General features: G+C 44.5%; 1 protein-coding gene across 4 annotated transcripts in view; it reads left to right on the forward strand.

The window, feature by feature from the left end:
* Window positions 1–4,454, forward strand: part of GPC2 (glypican 2) — an 81,868-nt gene extending 77,414 nt beyond the window's left edge. For all 4 annotated transcript variants that reach the window (XM_077261700.1, XM_077261701.1, XM_077261703.1 and 1 more), the window contains one exon: window positions 4,061–4,454. In XM_077261700.1, coding sequence (XP_077117815.1) covers window positions 4,061–4,308 — 248 coding nt within the window. In that variant the 3' untranslated portion in view covers window positions 4,309–4,454. The remainder of the gene's footprint in view (window positions 1–4,060) is intronic.
* The last annotated feature ends 13,912 nt before the right edge of the window (window positions 4,455–18,366 follow it).

Below are 18,366 nucleotides of genomic sequence, written 5' to 3' on the forward strand. Positions count from 1 at the left end.
ATATATACCGTAATATACTGCATATAGTACACGTAGTGCATGTAGTATACTGATATCTACCATACTATACCGTAAATAGTATACGGCTATATACCGTAATATACTTCATATAAGGTACTGATATATACCGTAATATACTGTATACAGTGCATGTGGTATACTGATATATACCATGATATACTGTATATAGTTTACTGATATATACCGTAATATACTGTATATAGTATACTGATATACAGTAGCATGTAAAAGTTTTGGCACTCCTGGTAAAAATGTAATTTTATTGTTAACAGTTATGCAAGTTCAAGATGAAGTTGTCTTTAAAAAGCCTAAAATTAAAGATAACACATTTTCTTTGTATTTTAAGCAACAAAAAGAAAAAAAATAAATAAATAAATATATATATATATATATATATATATATATATATTTAATCTCTTATACTGTATGGAATGGCGCCAGCTCCAGTACACATTTGGGCACCAGCCTTCACCTGGCCTCCTGCTGGATTGGCGCCAGAACATGTGTTGGGGCTGGCGCCATTCCAGCAGAAGGAAGTTATGAGTAGACTGGTTTTTCATACTTGTTTTTATTGTTTCACCATTGTGGTTTCCCTTTGCTGAACACTTGTTCCATTTATTTATTTACTACATGTGATGATATATTTTATTTTTTACTTCTGACCTTCCAGCCATCCTCTTTCCTAATTACCATATTTCTTTCCCTTTCTTGACTTTCACACATTTTCTGCATATTTGTGATCTGCCATCTTCCTCCCGCTGTGTTTTGTCACCCTCCTTGTTTCCTGATTTTAATACTCTTGACTTTTATTAATTGTAATTATTTCAATAAATCTTATATTTATATGTCCTTATTTGGCTGCACAATTCTTTGTAGGTTTTTCAGGTTTCTCATTTTTTTCAGCCTATTTTGTGCTTGTGTGCAGTGCCTTCACTATTGTTATTATTATTTGTATTATTTTTTATTCCTCTTTATTAATTTATTTGCATTTATTTAAATACATGCACCAACTATTTGACTGCTGCCCCTTTTGTTAAACCTTGATATATACCATACTATATGCTATATAGTATAGGATATATAACGTAATATACTGCATGTAGTGCACTGATATATACCGTAATATACTGTACACTGTATACTGATATATACCGTAATATACTGTACACCGTATACTGATATATACCGTAATATATTGTACAGCAGGGGTGTCAAACTGCATTCCTCAAGGGCTGCAAACGGGTCATGTTTTCAGGATTTCCTTGTATTGCACAGGTGATCATTTAATCACCTGCACAGAATGATTCCAGCACCTTGTGCAATGAGAAGGAAATCTTGAAAACAAACATGGTTTGAGGCCCTCGAGGAATGCAGTTTGACATATACTGTAATATAATAATAATATACTGTACAGCGTATACTGATATATACCGTAATATACTGTACAAGGGAAAAATACTGATATATACCGTAATATACTGTACACCGTATACTGATATATACCGTAATATACTGTACACCGTATACTGATATATACCGTAATATACTGGTCACCATATACTGATATATACCGTAATATACTGTACAGCGTATACTGATATATACCGTAATATACTGTACACCGTATACTGATATATACCGTAATATACTGTACACCGTATACTGATATATACCGTAATATACTGTACACCGTATACTGATATATACCGTAATATACTGTACACCGTATACTGATATATACCGTAATATACTGGTCACCATATACTGATATATACCGTAATATACTGTACAGCGTATACTGATATATACCGTAATATACTGTACACCGTATACTGATATATACCGTAATATACTGTACACCGTATACTGATATATACCGTAATATACTGTACACCGTATACTGATATATACCGTAATATACTGGTCACCATATACTGATATATACCGTAATATACTGTACAGCGTATACTGATATATACCGTAATATACTGTACACCGTATACTGATATATACCGTAATATACTGTACACCGTATACTGATATATACCGTAATATACTGGTCACCATATACTGATATATACCGTAATATACTGTACAGCATATACTGATATATACCGTAATATACTGTACACCGTATACTGATATATACCGTAATATACTGTACACCGTATACTGATATATACCGTAATATACTGTACACCATATACTGATATATACCGTAATATACTGTACAGCGTATACTGATATATACCGTAATATACTGTACACCGTATACTGATATACACCGTAATATACTGTACACCATATACTGATATACACCGTAATATACTGTACACCGTATACTGATATATACCGTAATATACTGTACACCGTATACTGATATACACCGTAATATACTGTACACCATATACTGATATATACCATAATATACTGTACACCATATACTGATATATACCGTAATATACTGTACACCGTATACTGATATATATACCGTAATATACTGTACACCGTATACTGATATACACCGTAATATACTGTACACCGTATACTGATATATACCGTAATATACTGTACACCGTATACTGATATATACCGTAATATACTGTACACCGTATACTGATATATACCGTAATATACTGTACACCGTATACTGATATATACCGTAATATACTGTACACCGTATACTGATATATACCGTAATATACTGTACACCGTATACTGATATATACCGTAATATACTGTACACCGTATACTGATATATACCGTAATATACTGTACACCGTATACTGATATATACCGTAATATACTGTACACCGTATACTGATATACACCGTAATATACTGTACACCGTATACTGATATATACCGTAATATACTGTACACCGTATACTGATATACACCGTAATATACTGTACACCGTATACTGATATATACCGTAATATACTGTACACCGTATACTGATATACACCGTAATATACTGTACACCGTATACTGATATATACCGTAATATACTGTACACCGTATACTGATATACACCGTAATATACTGTACACCGTATACTGATATATACCGTAATATACTGTACACCGTATACTGATATACACCGTAATATACTGTACACCGTATACTGATATATACCGTAATATACTGTACACCGTATACTGATATATACCATAATATACTGTACACCGTATACTGATATATACCGTAATATACTGTACACCGTATACTGATATATACCGTAATATACTGTACACCATATACTGATATATACCGTAATATACTGTACACCATATACTGATATATACCGTAATATACTGTACACCGTATACTGATATAAACTGTAATATACTCTAAAATACCGTGTACTATATACCATATACAGATTTATATTGCAGTATTACTGTATGTAATATACTGATAGATACTGTAATATACTGTATGTAGAATACTGATATATACCAAACTATATATTGTAATAATCTATATGTAGTATACTGATATATACGTAATATACTGCATGTAATATACTGTAAATACCGTATACTATATACCATATACAAATTTATATTGCAGTATTACTGTATGTAATATACTGATATATACTGTAATATACTGTATGTAGAATAAAGATATATACCAAGCTATATATTGTAATATACTATATGTAGCGTAATATACAGTATATACTGTATATTATATATATAGTATACTGATGTATACTATACTGTATATAATATATGCATATATATACCATAATATATCCATAATGTAGTATACTGATATATACTGTAATATACTGCATGTAGTATACTGCAATATACCATATGCTATATACCGTATACTAATATGCACCCTAATATAACTGTATGTAATGTACTGCTATATACTGTATGTAGTATACTGTATTATATTGCAATAAACTGTATGTAGTATACTGATATATACCATAATATACTGTATGTAATGTACTGATATATACTGTTTGTATTATGTTGTAAAACACTGTAACGTTTGTATATTGTTCCTTTCTCCGTTAGATGATGAAGGCAGTGGGGGCTCAGGTGAAGGGGACCCTGTAACAGAGAAACCTACTATCAAAGTCCAGGGAGGCGACGGAGAGAGAAAGGAGCGACCCAGCAAAGACAAGACGAGGGGTGCAGGCGGCAGAGGGAGGGGCGGCAGGAGGGGTGGGAATAGGTCCAACGTTGGGGCTGGACTGCCTGGTTCTTCCCCGTATATCATCATTCTCATGGCTGTAATGGCAGGACTTGTAGTAACTGTGTGATTGAAGATATCTGGGTTCTGTCCTGAGCTGCACCAGATCGGGAATTACAACTTACTGTGGTTTCAGGTTTTCTGTACATAAGCGCGGGGTTACTCGAGCACACTGGCTGTGACACACATCACTCGGCTAAAGATTGCACTATGGCACCGACACATCGCACCATAATCACAGGGAACGTGTTTGCCTCTCTACCAGCAAGTCACATCTGCTCCATCTCTCACTGTCACAGCAGCTCGCTCTCTCATCTTCTCCATCTCTCGCTATCACAGCAGCTCGCTCTCTCATCTGCTTAATCTCTCGCTGTCACAGCAGCTCGCTCTCTCATCTGCTTAATCTCTCGCTGTCACAGAAGCTCGCTCTCTCATCTGCTTCATCTCTCTCTGTCACAACAGCTCGCTCTCTCATCTGCTTCATCTCTCGCTGTCACAGCAGCTCACAATCTCATCTGCTTCATCTCTCGCTGTCACAGGAGCTTGCTCTCTCATCTTCCCCTTCTCTCGCTGTCACAGCAGCTCGCTCTCTCATCTGCTTAATCTCTCGCTGTCACAGCAGCTCGCTCTCTCATCTGCTTAATCTCTCGCTGTCACAGAAGCTCGCTCTCTCATCTGCTTCATCTCTCTCTGTCACAACAGCTCGCTCTCTCATCTGCTTCATCTCTCGCTGTCACAGCAGCTCACAATCTCATCTGCTTCATCTCTCGCTGTCACAGGAGCTTGCTCTCTCATCTTCCCCTTCTCTCGCTGTCACAGCAGCTCGGTCTCTTATCTGCTCCATCTCTCACTGTCACAGATGCTCGTTCTCTCATCTCCATCTCTCGCTGTCACAGCAGCTCTCTCATCTGCTCCATCTCTCCATGTCACAGCAGCTCTCTCTCATCTGCTCAATCTCTTGCAGTCACAGCAGCTCTCTCTCATCTGCACCGTCTCTCACTGTCACAGCAGCTCGCGCTTTCATCTGCTCCATATCTCACTGTCGCAGCAGCTCTCTCTCATCTGCTCCATATCTCACTGTCACAGCAGCTCTCTCTCATCTGCTCCATATCTCTGTCACAGCAGCTCTCATCTGCTCCATCTCTCTGTCACAGCAGCTCCCTCTCATCTGCTCCATCACTTGCTGTCACCAATGCTCGCTCTCATGTGCTCCATCTCTCGCTGTCATAGCATCATAGCAGCTCACTCTCTCATCTGCTCCATCTCTCTGTTACAGCAGCTCCCTCTCATCTGCTCCATCACTCACTGTCACCACTGCTCGCTCTCTCATGTGCTCCATCTCTCGCTGTCATAGCAGCTCACTCTCATCTGCTCATCTCTCGCTGTCACAGCAGCTCGCTCTCTCATCTGCTCCATCTCTCGCTGTCACACCAGCTCGCTCTCATCTGCTCCATCTCTCGCTGTCATAGCAGCTCACTCTCTCATCTGCTCAATCTCTCGCTGTCACACCAGCTCACGCTCTCATCTGCTCCATCTCTCGCTGTCACACCAGCTCGCGCTCTCATCTTCTCCATCTCTCGCTGTCACACCAGCTCGCTCTCATCTGCTCCATCTCTCGCTGTCATAGCAGCTCACTCTCATCTGCTCATCTCTCGCTGTCACACCAGCTCGCTCTCTCATCTGGTCCATCTCTCGCTGTCACACCAGCTCGCTCTCATCTGCTCCATCTCTCGCTGTCATAGCAGCTCACTCTCTCATCTGCTCAATCTCTTGCTGTCACACCAGCTCACGCTCTCATCTGCTCCATCTCTCGCTGTCACACCAGCTCGCGCTCTCATCTTCTCCATCTCTCACTGTCACACCAGCTCACGCTCTCATCTGCTCCATCTCTCGCTGTCACACCAGCTCACGTTCTCATCTGCTCCATCTCTCGCTATCACACCAGCTCACGCTCTCATCTGCTCCATCTCTCGCTGTCACAGAAGCTCGCGCTCTCATCTGCCTAATCTCTCGCTGTCACAACAGCTCTCTCATCTTCTCCATCTCTCGCTGTCATAGCAGCTCACAATCTCATCTGCTTCATCTCTCGCTGTCACAGGAGCTTGCTCTCTCATCTGCTCCATCTCTCGCTGTCACAGGAGCTTGCTCTCTCATCTTCTCCTCTCGCTGTCACAGCAGCTCGGTCTCTTATCTGCTCCATCTCTCACTGTCACAGATGCTCGTTCTCTCATCTCCATCTCTCGCTGTCACAGCAGCTCTCTCACCTGCTCCATCTCTCCCTGTCACAGCAGCTCTCTCTCATCTGCTCCATCTCTTGTTGTCACAGTAGCTTGCTCTCACATCTGCTCCATCGCTGTCACAGCAGCTCGCTCATCTACTCCATCTCTTGCTGTCACAGCAGCTTTTTCTAACATCTGCTCCATCTCACTGTCACAGCAGCTCTCTCATCTGCTCCATCTCTCGCTGTCACAGCAGTTCTCTCTCTGATCTGCTCAATCTCTCACTGTCACAGCAACCCGCTCTCTCATCTGCTCCATCACTCGCTGTCACAGAAGCTTGCTCTTTCTTCTGCTCCTTCTCTCGCTGTCACAGCAGCTTGCTCACATTTGCTCCATCTCTCTCCATCACAGCAGCTCACTCTCTCATCTGCTCCATCTCTTGCTGTCATAGCAGCTCTCTCTCTCATGTGCTCCAACTCTTGCTGTTACAGCAGCTCGTGTCTCATCTGCTTCATCTCTCGCTGTCACAGCAGCTCACTCTCTCATGTGCTCCATCGCTCACTGTTGGAGCGCCCCCACGTTAAGGGCATTGGGGTACTCGGTACCGGGTCCTTCGGTTCAGGGAATGTCACGGTGGCCCGACCCGGTCCGTGGCCCTTTGAAGGGCGTCCAATTAAAGGTGAAGTTTGTATGATGTTCGTGACCCCACCTGTGGTATTCGGTCAGGGTGACCGACGCTGCTTAGGGGTCCGCTGGGGTGATGTTATGACAGCTAGATGGTATACCTTCCCACAGGTGAAGTGTATCCCCAGGGTTTCCCAGGTGTGTAGATGGTGATGGTGTAAGGCGCGGTGAATAACGAGGACACAAAGGTTGCAGTCTCTTTACCTTTTACTGAAGGCTTCAGTGTCCACAGTCCTGGGCGCCGGATCACGGGGTAGGCAAAGTCCGTCCGGTCTGAAGGCAAATCCAGAGTCTCCTTATCCAGGTGGAATGCAATAGCCTTCCTATGCACCCAGTAACACAGTAGATCCTCACTTGCTTAAGCTCTAATGAAGTCCTCACTGTTACTACTCTTCTCTCTGTTCCCCGTGGTCGGATAGAACAAATCCCGTATGACTGATGGCCTGAGGCTTGTTTATAGGGACCCTAGAGACGCCCCGACCCCCACAGTTTGCCACCTGTCTTCTTAGGTATTTTAGGTCGGGCAGCCAACTTGGAATTGACTGTCCTGCCTGTCTCTGAAGCAATGGCGTAGAGCACTTTACTCCCTCGGTATCCTGGCTACCGGAACGCGCACCAGAAGGATGCAGCTCCTCACGTCTACTATCCTCTCTGGTATCCACTTGTTGCTATGCCTTCGTTTCTCACTCACTAGAACACGCTTCCTTTTAATATCTCTTCCTTTGGATGCTGCCGCATGGAGTGCAGGCGCAGCTCCGTGTACCCTCGTCCTCCTCAGACCAAAGTCTGGATCTGCTGGAGATCACTCCAGACAGCTCGGCCTGGAGACCTTTCTCTCGCAGTCTCCAGCCAGGAACTCTCTGACTAACTTTCCCTCCAACTACCAGTTTTACCTAACTGTGAGGAGTGGCCTAATAGATAGAACCTTTGCTCCCCCTGGTGGACTGGAGTGTGAAGTGTGTGGTGTGTTTGTGATACCTGGACAGGAGATCTCCTTTATTGCCTCCAGACGTAATATCACTCCCCCTGGTGGAGGAATAATATTACTGCAGCAATCAGGACTCTGGGGCGCTGCACTGTCATAGCAGCTCACTCTCTCATCTGCTCCATCTGTCACAGCAGCTTGCTCTCACATCTTCTCCATCACAGCTCACTCTCTCATCTCCTCCATCTCTCGTTGTCATAGCAGCTTGTTCTCACATCTGCACCATCTCTCACTGTCACAGCCGCTCGCTGTCTCATCTGCTCCATCTCTCGCTGTCACACCAGCTCGCGCTCTCATCTTCTCCATCTCTCGCTGTCACACCAGCTCACGCTCTCATCTGCTCCATCTCTCGCTGTGACACCAGCTCGCTCTCATCTGCTCCATCTCTCACTGTCACACCAGTTCACGCTGTCATCTGCTCCGTCTCTCGCTGTCACACCAGCTCGCTGTCATCTGCTCCGTCTCTCGCTGTCACACCAGCTCGCGCTCTCATCTGCTCCATCTCTCGCTGTCACACCAGTTCACGCTGTCATCTGCTCCGTCTCTCGCTGTCACACCAGCTCGCTGTCATCTGCTCCGTCTCTCGCTGTCACACCAGCTCGCGCTCTCATCTTCTCCATCTCTCGCTGTCACACCAGCTCGCTGTCATCTGCTCCATCTCTCGCTGTCACACCAGCTCGCTGTCATCTGCTCCGTCTCTCGCTGTCACACCAGCTCGCTGTCATCTGCTCCGTCTCTCGCTGTCACACCAGCTCACGCTCTCATCTTCTCCATCTCTCGCTGTCACACCAGCTCGCTGTCATCTGCTCCATCACTCGCTGTCACACCAGCTCGCTGTCATCTGCTCCGTCTCTCGCTGTCACACCAGCTCGCTGTCATCTGCTCCGTCTCTCGCTGTCACACCAGCTCGCTCTCACTTCTGCAGCCACAGTCACGTCTGTATTGGTGCCATGCTGTATCAGCTGAGGGCGATGTGTGTTGGAGCCAAGGTGACGTTGTAGCCCCGTCCTAATGGGTAATCGTTGTATGATGGAAGCAGAGAGGTTTCTAATAGACTTTGTCTTTCCATTCATCTCATTATTTTCTGCTTGATGTCACTGAATACAACTATGTTTACGATCAGATGCTAAAATCCTGTTACTTTCTGGATTCCAGCCAGGAATTGTTAATTAGACTGACAGCTTTTTTAATGTAGATTTTTTTTAGCTCTTGTCCGTTTATATGAATGTTAAAGAATCAGTATTTATCGAGTGCTGCTAAGACCGTGATTCATTTAGAGGAGATGTACACTTGAGGGTGGTCCCGTTTCATATACTGTTTCCTGTAATATCCCTGGTGGTCTAGAGGGGTTTTGCTGTAAATACCTAGTATCCCAGTGGTCTAGAGTGATAAGAGCTATATAGATTCTTCTTCCATAAATCTAATATTTTAGGCTGATTTATTCGGCAATACCTAATATCCCTGGCGGTATAGGGTAGTAGCTAGTATCCCTGGTGGTCTAGACTAGGGATTTCTATTGAAATCCATTATCCTTGGTTGTGTTGGATAACCAGGGGTCTAAATTTATTTTTCCTGAGGGCCTGGAGTGGTTTAAAACTTAAAAACTGATTTAAAATGTAGTATACCTGGTTGCTTAGAGGGTTTTGCAGTTACTAACTAATATTTATGGTGGTGTATAGTAGTTTTGCTTTCAATACCTAGTGTCCCTGGTGGTCCAAAATGATTAAGGGATTAGCAGTGAAATCCATTATTCTAGCATACCCTCGAAGGCCTAGGCATCTGGATGGGTTTCATGTTTAATATCTTGTATCCATGGTGGACTAGGGTGATAAAAGTGTTAATATTTTTCAATGTCTAGGGTATGGGTAATACTTCGTTTTTATGGGGCTCTAGGGTGATTAAGGAGTCAAAATCGAATATTCATGAAGTTCTGGAGGGATTTCACATGTAATATTTATTATCTCTGGTGGTTTAGAATGGTTTTACAATTAATACCAGCAACCCTGGTGGTCTAGAGTAAGGACTGCCATTGAAATCCACTCACCTTAGTAGAGTATGATGGTCAGGAGTCCAAATCTAAATATTCTTGGTGGTCTATGTTGCTTTTCAGCTTTCAAAGGTGATTAGGGGTTAGCATAAAATCTATTATTCCAGGTCGTTTCAGATATTTATGGGGTAAAGTCTGATATTCCCGATGGATCTAAGGTGATATAGCCCCACAAGAGACAAGAGACCCGTGCACAACTCCTCTACATGACATCCAGGTCATCTTACAGGGATCTCCATCTACATTTACAGGTGGAAACATCTGACTGATGGCACAGCTGTCAGTCAGGGGAATGGCAGTGACTGCTGTCAGTCAGCTGCAGCTGTCAGTCAGGGGAATGGTAGTGACTGCTGTCAGTCAGCCTCAGCTGTCAGTCAGGGGAATGGTAGTGACTGCTGTCACTCGGCCGCAGCTGTCAATCAGGGGAATGGCAGTGACTGCTGTCACTCGGCCGCAGCTGTCAGTCAGGGAAATGGCAGTGACTGCTGTCACTCGGCCGCAGCTGTCAGTCAGGGGAATGGCAGTGACTGCTGTCACTCGGCCACAGCTGGCCGCAGCTGTCAGTCAGGGGAATGGCAGTGACTGCTGTCACTCGGCCGCAGCTGTCAGTCAGGGGAATGGCAGTAACTGCTTTAATTCAGCCGCAGCTGTCAGGGGAATGATAGTGACTGCTTTCATTCAGCCGCAGCTGTCAGTCAGGGGAATGGCAGTGAGTGCTGTCAGTCAGCCGCAGCTGTCAGTCAGGGGAATGGCAGTGGCTGCTGTCACTCGGCCGCAGCTGTCAGTCAGGGGAATGGTAGTGACTGCTGTCACTCGGCCGCAGCTGTCGGTCAGGGGAATGGTAGTGACTGCTGTCAGTTTGCCGCAGCAGTCAGTCAGAGGAATGGCAGTGACTGCTGTTAGTCAGCTGCAGCTATCAATCGGGAATGGCAGTGACTGCTGTCAGTCGGCCCCAGCTGTCAGTCAGGGGAATGGTAGTGACTGCTGTCAGTCTGCCGCAGCAGTCAGTCAGAGGAATGGCAGTGACTGCTGTTAGTCAGCTGCAGCTATCAGTCAGGGGAATGGCAGTGACTGCTGTCAGTCGGCCCCAGCTGTCAGTCAGGGGTATGGTAGTGACTGCCATCAGTCTGCCGCAGCTGTCAGTCAGGGGAATGGCAGTGACTGCTATCAGTCAGCCACAGCTGTCTGTCAGGGTGCTGGGGACACTGCCTGACCACCACACTCTTCTCTATAAGGTGTATATGGGGGAGCCATCATCTCTGTGGTTGGGGGACATAGCAGCGCTTCATACGGGGAGGCAGGATAAATGTCTCATCTGTAAGGTATTTAATCCACTTTTGCTATTGGACGTTTTTAGTGCCAGTGTTACATTCCAGTTTTATACTGAACATGTTATAAAGGATTTTATAGGGACGGACAGATTGTAAAGGGGTTTTCTACTTTCGGACAAAATCCTCTTATAAATTATAAGCCCGACCCCTCAACGGCCATATTAGAAATACAGCTGATTCATCCCCCATCTTTATTAATCAGTCATCTATAAATCTGCACATTCCAGTTGGCAACCAGGAAAATTCTTGATGCAGCTTTGAGTTTGATTGGAGTAGAGGCTTAAAGGGGTATTTCCATATCCAAGATCCTGTCCCAATATGTAGTATGTGTAATAATAATAATATTAGCAAATACCTCCAATTAGAAATGTAGTGTAGTTCTTCTGATTCACTATGTCGCTTACCTCATGTGCAGGGCATTTAGGTAGCTTAGGTATCCATGGTTATGACCACTACCATCTAACTAACTAAGCTACTGAAATGGCCTGCACATGGGGTAAGCGACATAGCTAATCAGGAGAACTATACTACATTTCTAATTGGAGGTATTTGCTAATATTATTATTATTGCACATACTATATATTGGGATGGGATCTTGGAGATGGTAATACCCCTTGGTCGCCAGGGAGTGCAGGCCTCAACAAACATTGCAATGTCCATGTGCATGGGCACATTCCATGCCGGAGATGGCTGAATGTATGTTTTTGGCTTTGCTCCACCAATATACTTCATATTTCTGGGGTTTTAGGATCCGAAGGAGGGTGATACAGGCGAGAAGGGTGTATAGAGGAAGACACATGCCCCTGACTCTGGTCGCCGGATGCTTCCAAAAGTGGAAAACCCCTAAATTTTTTAGTTTTTTATTTACTTATTTATTTATTTATTTCCGACGTTCATGTAAATAGATCGATTGTTTTATTGTTTGTATGGTAATTTAATAATTCTGTTAAAATCTCTATATATTTTTAAAAAATGCTGGGACGTTCTCCGATTTCATTTGATACCTGGACATTTTTTTTAATAAAAATTTCATTTATAAGATTTTTTTTTTTTACATTTCTATTTTTGACTTCTTTCTTCCATTTGTGAAGATCCTGCAGTGACATAGTTCATTATAGCAAATGTGCAACTTTAGTAAATGGTATTTTCAGTATTGACACTGGACACAACTGCTCATATAGTGCTTTCCTTGTTCTTATTGGAGTGTGCACACTGAAAACTCAGACTGAAGGCGGCAAAATCACAAAGCGGACAATGTAGAACCAACTAGTATACAAACACCTGGAATATATATTCCACCCCTTTCACTCTGATGATAAAACACTTACTAGAAAGCAGGCTCATGATCTATCACTTTTGCTTTGCTCCTCGCTCCTCCTCCATTCTCCATAGACTTTAATAGGCAACTGTAATTTGGTCCCAAGCCGAAAGCTGATAGCTTCACCTTGTAGCCACCTGGAACGGCTTCCAATAGTCCTGAAGGAGTTTCTGGAGGTTCGGAGCTCGTGTCGGCTGCTTTACTTTCATTCCACATCCATCTCATCCCAAACCATATCAGTTAGGTTGTCAAAGGAAAATTAGCCAAGTGTGATCTGTATTAGTGCCGGGATGGCTGCTGCCAGCATTAGGGAGGAGAAAACCGGGCAATTGCCTGAGGTCCCCAACCCCAAAAGGGAGCCCAGCCTTTACAAGTCAGACTCTGTACTGATAATGTAAGTCCTGCTTTATTGAATACATTATGCCACCCCAAACCAGACTCACAGCAGTAAGATCAGTGTGACATTTCCTTGTGAAGGCCTTTTTGTTGATCTCAATCCACGGCTCTCAAAGGCTATCATGATGCAGTATTTGAGCGTTCAAGAATGACACTGTACACCGAGGTGACAGAATAACATTCCATAAATACTGATTTTTTATTTCAGTAGCATATGTTTTTATAGTTACATATAGAAAAGGGGAGGTTAGTTCAGGATCATATGGTCAAGCTTCTCTGTTATTGGTTTTCTAAATATATGGAATATTGTTATGTCATAGCAACAGGCTGATTAAGCATTTAATGCATAACTGTAGCTTTTTCTGTATTTAGGCCAAAGGTTGAGACATCTGTTGTTCAGTTCCTCTTTATCTCTGAAAAGTCCCAAGGCGATGTCTGGTCTGTGGCGGCCATTTTAAGCAATTGATTATAAGGTATATATTAGCTGTTAGTATATATGCAAGTGAAATCTATATGTGTTATATATTTCCATTACAATCCCCACTTAGATATTACTTGCCTTAAAAATCCTAACCTTCTGTCCCAATGTGCTAGGAACTCTTTAGTGCTGCCGATTAGACGACTTACGCCTAATGCATACACCTCCTTCGTACAGGCTCTCACAAAGGGAAGTCATAAGATCTGTCCCTAACAGGGGTTCATAGAATGACAATCATGGCCTCATATTCGACAGCATGTGTGGTCAGAGGCGTGTATTCCTGGTCAGGCAGGTCAGGCAAGACATCTATCCAGTCAGGCGGGGCATCCACAGCATCATTCTGGCTTGGGTGTATCTTGTGGTATTTGAGCTTTCTTGCAGTGCGATACGTGGATCCAAGTGGGTCTTCCCTCCAGTTTCACAGAGGTTGGTGTTGTCAGCAGCACTTGGAAAGGACCATCAAATCTGGGATCGAGTTTTCTCCTTGCAAACTTCTTCACCAACACCCAGTTTCCTGGCTTCAAGGAGTGCGTACCGAATACTAGATCTGGCAATGAAGAGAAAACACGAGAATGGACCTTAGCAAGGTTTTTGGTTAGTTCAATTACATAAGCAGATAAGGTGTTATGTTGCATAGTCAGCTGCTGAGGGAAGAATACCCCTAACCTGGGGCCTGACCAAAATAATATTTCAAATGCTGACAGTTTTTATGGGCCTCTGGGAATGTGCCTTACACTAAAGAGTGCAATTGGGAGTGTATCATGCCATTGTTTGTCTCTTGGGCAACCTTCAACATCCTGTTCTTAAGTGTCCCGTTTACTCTTTTTACTTCCCCGCTACTTTGGTGATGGTAGGGAGTGTGTAGGCCTAAGTCTGACCCTACTGATGACCAGGTCTCTCGTGTCAGATTTGCTGAGAATGCGGGTCCCTGATCACTCTCTATCACTTCTGTAACCCCGTATCTACACACTATTTCCGAAAGTAGTTTCTTCGCAGTAGTCTTTGCTGACTGGTTCCTCACTGGGAAGCTTCTGGCCATCCTGAAAACACATCTACAACCACGAGGGCATATTCGAATGCTCCGCTTGGCGGCATCTGGATGTGGTCTATCTGGTTCCTCTGTAAAGGGTACAGTGGTCTGGCCAGATGATGTGGGGGAGCTTTCTCCACTTGTCTGAGGTTGCATTTGCCACAAATCAAACAATTGCTAGTAAACTTAGCTGTTAGGGTGGAAATCCCTGGAGTGAACCAGTAATGCCGATCAGATCATTCATCTGTGTCTTGGATGTGTGTGGGCCCATGTGCCCACTGAACCACCATAGGGTACATGCTCCGATGTAGGCAAGGTTTGAAATCCATTGAGTACACCTTTCCTTCTTCATGTGTTGCTCCCTTCTGCATCCAGTTTTCCTTCTCCTTTGGAGCCTGGTTTTGTAGTTTCTTGAACAGATCCCAGGTCGTCATCTTGTCAGGTTTCTTGTCCTGAGTCATCATAAAGTAGCCGTCCAGCTCTACGACCTCTCCCACCTCTCCATACTGTCTTCCTTTGGCTGCTTCCTTGGCTGTCATGTCAGCCATGTTATTGCCTCCTGCCTCTGCTGTTTTCAGTTTTTCACGTGCTTTGACTTTTAATATTGCCACCATCTTTGGCAGTTGGAGTGCATCCAGCAAGTTTCTGATGGCTCCATGATGCTTCACGGTTGTCCCACTTGCCGTGATGAAGTTCCTCGCAGCCCAGATTGGACCAAAGTCATATACTATACCGTGCAAATACCTGGAGTCGGTATAAATGTTCGCAGTTCTGCCTTCAGCCATCTTGCAGGCTTTGGTCAGCGCTATAAGTTCTGCTTCCTGGGCTGACAGGCTAGGTTGCAGACTTCTGGACCATATGATCTCCTGATTGCTGGTGACTGAACATCCCATATGGAATCTTCTTTCATCATTTGCAAATCTGGAGCCATCTATGTAAAGGATCAACTCGGGGTTGGTCAGTGGCTTAACTTCCACATTCCACATTCCACAATCCTACTGTTTCCTGTTGCATGATGCTGAAACAATCATGGTCATCAGTCCGGAGTAAGTCCAGATCCTTGTGAAAGGTATCACACAGATTTTGATCTGAAGAGTCCATTTTCCCCTTTGGGAGGGGGAGTAGAGTGGCCAAGTTGAGGACCGTGCATCTGGAGATGGTGACATTGTCAGGCAAGAGCAGAGAGCACTGGAGGCAAAGATGCCTGGCGGTGGAGAGGTGTTTTCGCTGGGTTTGATTAAGGATTGCTGAGATGTTGTGCCGAACTAGGATCTCCAGCGGATGTCCAAGAATGATGTCAGCAGTCTTGTCCAGGAGGGCGTGTGCTGCAAATACTGCCCTCATGCAGGAGGGGGCTCCTCTTGCAACTGGATCCAGACGAGCTGAAAAGTAGCCTAGAGGTCTGTTTTCCTCTGTGAATCTGTGTCAGGACCCCGGTGGCAGGGCCTTCTTTTTCCATCAGGTATAAACGAAATGGCTTCTCGTAGCCAGGCAGGCCTAGTGCTGGCGCTGAGGCTATGGAGTCTTTTAGTTTCCTGAAAGAGCTAAAGGCTGCATCCAAGAGAAGGAATGGGGTCACATTGATGCAATCATACAGAGGCTGCATCAAGACTGAGGCATCAGGGATCCAAGTTCTGCAATACGAAACTAGACCAAGGAAAGTCTGTTACTCCTTTGGAGTTGTTGGAGGATTCCTCTTTCCCACTGTGGTTTTCCGGTCGTCTGTCAGATGTTTCGTCTGGTGGGCAATACAGTGTACTAAGAACGTCACTCGCTTCTGACACCATTGGACTTTTTTTTTTGAGACTTTGCATTGCTGTTCCGCCAGATAGAGTAGAAGGGACAAGGAATGGGCTGTGCAGATATTAATATCTGATGCACAAAGGAGGAGATCATCCATGTATTGCAGAAGAGCAACTTCTATATGTTCTGCAATCCAGTTGGCAATAATAGAGGACATTGCTCTAGTGAACTGTGAAGGGCTGTTCTGGGCCCCCTGGGGCATCACTATCCATGTATACTGTGCCCCCTGGTGCGTGAAGGCGAACAGGTACTGGTCGTCCGGGTGAAGGGGAACACTGAAGAAAGCATTTCCCAGATCAATCACTGTGAACACCATTGCTGTGGCAGGCACATTTGATAGCAGAGTGTGTGGATTTGGCACAATTGGGGTTTTAAATATCGTAGCCTCGTTCACGGCCCTCAGGTCATGCACCATTCTGAACTTAGCTGGTTCTCCTTTTATAGTCTTTTTCTTCACCAGGAAAAGCGGGGTATTGCAAGGCGACGTGCAGGGAACAATGATTCCTATCTTCAAGAAGTCCTTCAGTTTGTCAGAGACGGCCTGCCTCTGGGCTATGGACAAGGGATACTGGGCTTTTCGAGGGTACTGGGTACCTGGCTAGAGTGACACCCATACCGGGGCAGCTTGTAGTTTTCCCACGTCCTGGGGTCCCTTAGACCATAGGCTATCAGGTACTACATCCAGTACCTCCTGAGGTAGACTTGCATCGGTTGTTTGAGGTTATTGTATGGCCGCCAGCATAATTGATTCTTCTTGAGTCAGGGGTGAAAAAAGTGTTACAGTCCCATTTTCCTGGATCACTGTGGTCACCTTCAGTTTCTGCAGTAGGTCCGCTCCCAGCAGGTTGAGTAGACAGGTTCTTGACACCACGAACTGGGACAGAATAGAGTGTCCTGGCTGAGTTCAGACCCTCAGGGGCTTTGTAAGCAGGGAATGTCTGACCTTGCCATCAATCCCCATGCAGGACACAGAGGACTCAGAGCTGCCACAAATCCAAAAATGAATTGTGACACCCAGACATTAGGAAAAGGGTGAGTGGAGACCCCTAGGCAGATTTAATTACCCCCTACCTGCCCTACCATCCCTAATTTGGTTCCTCACAGAAAACCAAAGCCCTGTATCTCCCTAGAGCTGGGCCCTGGATAGGGAGGGTGAGGAGATGAGCACTGGTCAGTCTGCACTGTAAACTTAAGACAAAAAGGTGGATAGATAAGGGGAAGGAACTTAGCTTGAGCAGAGTCAGAGAGGTAACATCAAGCATCCTCAAACAGCTCCAGAGAGGAAGTTAACCGACTGCTATAGCTCCAAGCCTTCACGAGGGAAAAATGTGAATATCACTGGCGACTTTCTGCAGCAGGCTGAAGATTTATAACCCAGGTCCAGGTGTGTCATCTAGAGCTGGAGGAAGGTTGCCGCTGGGTCCAAATGTCTGAAGAATTAAGGAGGCATCTGTAATGCCAAACGCAGAGACCTTCTGCAGCCAAATGCAGAGTGACAGTCTGTTGCATCTGACACACCTGTGACAGTACCCTCCCTTCTACAAGTGGCCTCCGGACACATAAGAGCAGGGTTCTCAGAATAAGAGGTGTGGAATGAACGAACCAGCCTGGGGGCATTCACCACTGATGCTGAAACCCACATCCTATCTTCTGGACCATAACCCTTCCAGTGCACCAAGTACTGTAGGGAAACAATGTTGGAGACAAGAATCTGCAATTCTCTAAAAAACTGAACTGCAGATTAATAATAATAATAATAATTTTTATTTATATAGCGCCAACATATTCCGCAGCACTTTACAATTAAGCGGGGACATGTACAGACAATAAATTCAG

Source organism: Ranitomeya variabilis, chromosome 5 (assembly GCF_051348905.1).
Source record: "Ranitomeya variabilis isolate aRanVar5 chromosome 5, aRanVar5.hap1, whole genome shotgun sequence".
Classification (NCBI taxonomy): domain Eukaryota; kingdom Metazoa; phylum Chordata; class Amphibia; order Anura; family Dendrobatidae; genus Ranitomeya; species Ranitomeya variabilis.